We start from the raw sequence: 5,319 nt of genomic DNA on the forward strand, positions 1-5,319 counted from the left end.
AACACCATGTCAGAGTGTTGCATGTTGCAGGTCTCTGACACAAAAGCAGAGAGATCATCACCATCACTTTGTGTGTAAACCTCAGCTGTCACAAGTTAACAGTGTACTTTTGAGTAAAGTATACGACAGAAAGCCCAACAGTGCTGTGATTAATTCAACGTGTGCAGTACAAGCTCTTCGGAAGCTGTGAGAAGGCTCAAGGGCTCCCTTCACCCCCCACTGGACAGTATGAGTCGTGATTTTCAGGACTCTGGGCTCACCGAGGATGCCATTTGCTTGGGTTTTAATTGCAGAGCCTGCACAAGGAAAGTCTTGCAGGGCTTCTATAACAAACTTGGCCTCCACCTAAAGAGGAGCATCCCTACAGGGATGCATTTATTCCCATCTTTATTTCTAGCCAAAACAACAGCACATCCGTCAGTCTGTGGTCAGCAGGCACAACCCAACTCCGTAAGCAGCAGCACAGGACACAGAGCCCTCCAGCTCCCGTCCTGGCACACTGCTGCATTTGCACCAAGGCAACCAAAACTGCTCCCCCAAGGGGAAAGCGCTGCAGCCAGCACTGGCTACTTGGACCACGAGGTTTTTCTACCTGATGCACTTGAGTATTACTAAAGAGTTTCTATGCCAGCTGCCTTACGTTCAAGCCTTAATACGGGAACAGGGCACTGACGTTAACAGGGTTTCCTCCTTTGCAGGACACCCTCTGCCTCACACAGCCACGTTTCAGGGTGGCAGTGCTGGTCTAAGTGACGCACGCTGCGCGGCTCAGCTCGGAGCAATGGGAAGAACACCAAGCAGCCTGCGGTGTGAAAAAGGAACATTTTTATTGCGAGAGATTACAGACCTGGCACTACGGCCAAACGTTTCCATTACATCAAAGTTGCTACCCATGTATCAGGCAACGGCACCTACAAAGCATAGCAGATCAAAGTATCTGAAACCGTAACGCAGTCGGCTTCTTTAAATAAGTACCATCCTATTTTTTTTTTAAACAAAGTCAAAACTATATAAACACTTCTCTTTTTTAAAGATGAAACTGATGTTTAAGTATCCAGGCCATTAACTACTGTGATAAAAAGTGGAAAAGTCTGTTAACCGTAGTGCTCAACTAAACAATTTTCTTCCACAGCCCTTACCATTTAGTTAAGAGCAAGTACTTGTTATTTGCTGTCAAGTTTTCCACATTTATTCAGCCTGCATTTATCTTCTGTAGCTTTCCAGAATCGGGTAGATTTAATGAATAACCCCTCTCTAAAGCATGTAGGATAACCTAGAACCAACAACTGCCCCCAAAAAAGCACTGGTGTCAAAACAGCCTGGCAGAAACGGATGTCCCCATCTCAACCCCGTGACGCTGACCTCCCGAAACTTGGGATGGATCCACTTACCTCAGAGACCTTGGCTGAAAAGGGAGGACTCTGAACAGCTCAAACACGGAAAGTCCGGCCCAGGACATGAACCCCAGCGGTTAAATCCCCATCTTTGGCATGGTCGGTGCTCATGCTCCCTCCTGTGAACTACTGCCCGGGGTGCACTTCTTCTCCCATCCAGAGGACTCAGCAGCTCATTTCCTGACACCGCTGGCTGGGCAAGGGGAGCCCTGAGGAAGAAGTTGGACCTGCAGACAGAGCAGCCCGCCCATGCAATTCACACAACCCCCGTGGAGCAGTACACGGCAAACTGGAGTAAACACCCAGGAATCAACGTGTTATCCACTTGCCTCCACCTCCCATTTTCCACGCACACAGCTTGGCAGCGGCTACCGCAGGCACTTTCAAACTGCCTTTCCAAGGCCCTGCAGAAACCTCTTTTCAAGCAATGCAAACAAGAGCTTTAATTTTTTTAAGATGATTTGAGAATATCACTGGGACCGGGGCACGCAGGCCATCATCTTACAAAACGTGGGGGGTGGTCTCCTACCACTTCTCTAAGCATTCTGGAAATGCCTTTGTAATTTTCCAAAGTGAAGAGAGCTTTAGCAGCAAGCAGGGTAACTCCAGAAACACCCAAGGTTGTGATAAAGAACCAAACTCAATCCAACGTCACGATGCCACTGCAGCCTCTACCCCAAAGGGGTTTCTATGTGCAATTCTGGAAGTCCAGCTCTTCATCACAGGCTGCCGTTGAGCCTTGCGAGCCACACATCTCAGAACACCAGATTCATATAATAAAGAGACTGACTTAATTAACTCTCATCTACCAGGTTATTTAGAGTCTCTATAACTCTGGAAAAGGGGATTTATATCTCCTGGTAGGTAGTGACAGGAGAGCTGTATTTCCAAACAGAAACCAAGCAAACAAGTAGCTCCACTTCAGGACCACAGGCTCAAGAAAACCTAAGGGTACTCTATTATTATGTTTCTTAAAAAATAATGATAATAATAAAATTAATTCACTCTGTATCAATATCATATGCAATTAATTTAATAATCAGACGGGCTCAAGAACATCAGGATATATTTCAAACTGTCTTGTCAAGGACCCAATGCGAGCAGGGCGCACAGCTCAGTGCACCCCTCAGAAATCCTCCCATGGAGAACTGCTGCTCCTAACCAAAAAAATCTCATTTAGAAACCTGCCCAGGCCCAGAGCTCCCTGAAATTCAGACATTTATTTCAGTGTCACACATAGAGCTCGCTATTGGGGTTTAAGAATTAAAAAGAATTAACTAGGTTTTTTAATTATTATTATGAACCTACTATTTTTTTGCTACTGCTAAATTCCGCACGGTATGGCTTCACCTCACAAGAATAATGAACAATACTGGATAAATAGCGTTTGCACTTAATTACTTCATCAGCTAAACAGCCACAAAATAGGGTGCTCTCCAAGCACCTTTTTTTGGTGAGAAGGGTAAACAAGCACTCTATTAAAGCATTATAGACATTCAAGGTGACTCAATCACTTCCCTCAACTCTGTTTCAAGGCATTGCTATAAATCTTCCATTTGCAGAGTAAGAAAAAATCCCACAGCCATTCAAATTGAGAAATGTGTTAGTCTGCATACACGCACTACAACGTCCCACTTGTCTTTCCTAAAATCTCTGAAGTAGTTTTTCCTCCAGCCTTTACATGCATCGATGGAGATTTTCTGGCTTACAATAAGAAAGGGGATAAACTGTGACAATAAAGTTAGCTGTGGCAAAGCGTCACTGATTTCGTGACAGCCCTCACAGAGCTGGGATGGCCTGGGCTCAGGACCCCGGCCTTGGCTCCGTGTTTTCTATTGCACCACAACCTGCACAAACCTGGTGCACGCACAGGAAGACAGACGTTTATATTCACATTTTCCACCAATCAAGTGTTAATGCGTCTGCGAACAAGTCAGTTTATTGCAAGTAAATGTACTTTTTACTTCAGATCATGAGAAGGTTCTAATCTCAAGCACGACAAAATCCATTTCACAAACTTAATTTCACACAATGCAAATAAATGCTTCACATTATAGACATTTAGATTTTCTTTAAACCTTTTTATTTAGAGATTTTTCTGGTAAGGAGATATACCATAGGAAAGCAATTTCACTGGCAGTGAGGTATGTATATACTCTACCAAAATACTCCTCTTGCTTTAACTGCTTTAACTTTATTTACATATAACGAAAATATCAATGCATATCCTTGGCTTAACTACAGTATCTGTTACCCTATATGAGTAAAATGAAATGTTACTTGCATACAAAATTGATTTGTAGAGGAATCTGATTGGATTTAAACAAAAAAAAATGATGTTCTGAAGACAGTTTAAATGAACAAACACAATTTATCATGACCAAGACACCTGCACCATATTTCCATCCTCACAGCACATTTATTTCGGTAATTCTGTAAGTAGGTCCTTAGCATGAGCATAGTGTTACAGTTTTCATACATATAATCACATCCAAAACAAGCTCTAAATTTTAAAGTTGTAAACATTCTCTTCATATGTAGAAACATTTCAATCTGTGTTCGAATTCCCTAATGATAAATCTTTTAAACAGAATTATAAATGAAAAGTCTACTCTAACCGTGTAGTGAGCAATGCTTATTAGTACATTTCTACAGTGTTAAATAAAAGAGGAGAGAGGCAAACTTCTGGAAGCAAGTCAGACTTGGAGTAAATCATCATAAAGAAACAAACTTGTTAACAAAAAGATGCTTCGTAATAAAGAAACTCGGATTGAATCTACTATGATACAAAAACATACGGGTAAATACCATCTTTGTTGACAAGTAGGAGGTAGCATGGATGCACCACTTTATTGTCAGTGAGAAATGCAACTGAAGTAAAGAATATTTCCTTACCACAAATTTCCAGTATTATGTACATATTTTCTCTTAGAAATTTGTTTAAACAAGTTTCCCTCCACTTTTTTTTAGTACAAAAAGCCTCATGTGATTTAAAAAAAACACTTACACACCTAGATAGAATAGTACTAATTGCCCTATCTGAATGAAACAGTCTCTTGAACTATGAAGTACAGGATATTTAATGCCCTAAGTTGAGTAAATTGTATTAGCAGTTCTCGGTATTATACAAAACACTACATACATACAAACAAAATAGAATAATATCTTATTTTACTATGTAATTCTTTTTGGAATCAACAGAGCCTTGATTTGGGTAACACTGAAGAGAACACGGTTTCTTGGTTTTATTAAAATCTGCCTTTTAAGTACCCATGTGCAACAATTTAGAAATGGCTGCCATACTTGTGATGGTCTCGTACTGAGAGTGAACACAGTAACCGACAAAAACAGAATAAACCTTAAAAACACATCTGCCACCCTATAGAAAATATAAAGACTACTTACTGTAACTGTTAAGTATTCAACTTATTTTGATGTTACTGTAATCCGCTTCCTCTGGTTTTCTGTCGTGAGCATTTATAAACATAATTTAGTGTAGCAATTTATTTTAAAAAAATGACAAAGTATTTCAAATTTACACCCAATCAAAATTTAAAATGTTTCCTCGTTCTATGATGCTGCTTCTGCCATCAGTAAAGAAAACGAAGTTTCAGTAATTGAAGCAGGCTTTTTAAGTAGTGATGTGACCTCGACCATGCCAGCTCCAGTCCGTGGAAGATTTGCGTTGACAATGTGCCGCTGCAAGTGCTTTATCCAGTCTTCTTGAACAGACAGGGGTCCCCGAAAGACCAGACCACAAAACCTAGGCAAATATTAAAGTTATTTCATCAAGATATATCTAGCTCTGCTGGAAAATTATATCTAAAATGATATAAATATTATAAATATGTAACACATTATATACCAACACACATATAATATATAAAGAAATATCATATATAATATCGTATAGCATTATACAATG

General features: G+C 40.4%; 1 protein-coding gene across 1 annotated transcript; it reads right to left on the minus strand.

Moving 5' to 3' along the window:
- Positions 1-3,445: 3,445 nt before the first annotated feature.
- Positions 3,446-5,157, minus strand: LOC104542378 (zinc finger protein 644-like; the record flags this gene model as incomplete). Its single annotated transcript, XM_010186662.1, has 1 exon — positions 3,446-5,157. A coding segment is annotated over one exon (193 nt), but the record flags the coding sequence as incomplete, so codon positions are not given.
- Between the last annotated feature and the right edge of the window lie 162 nt (positions 5,158-5,319).

This window comes from Mesitornis unicolor, unplaced genomic scaffold (genome assembly GCF_000695765.1).
Source record: "Mesitornis unicolor isolate BGI_N332 unplaced genomic scaffold, ASM69576v1 scaffold46986, whole genome shotgun sequence".
NCBI lineage: Eukaryota > Metazoa > Chordata > Aves > Mesitornithiformes > Mesitornithidae > Mesitornis > Mesitornis unicolor.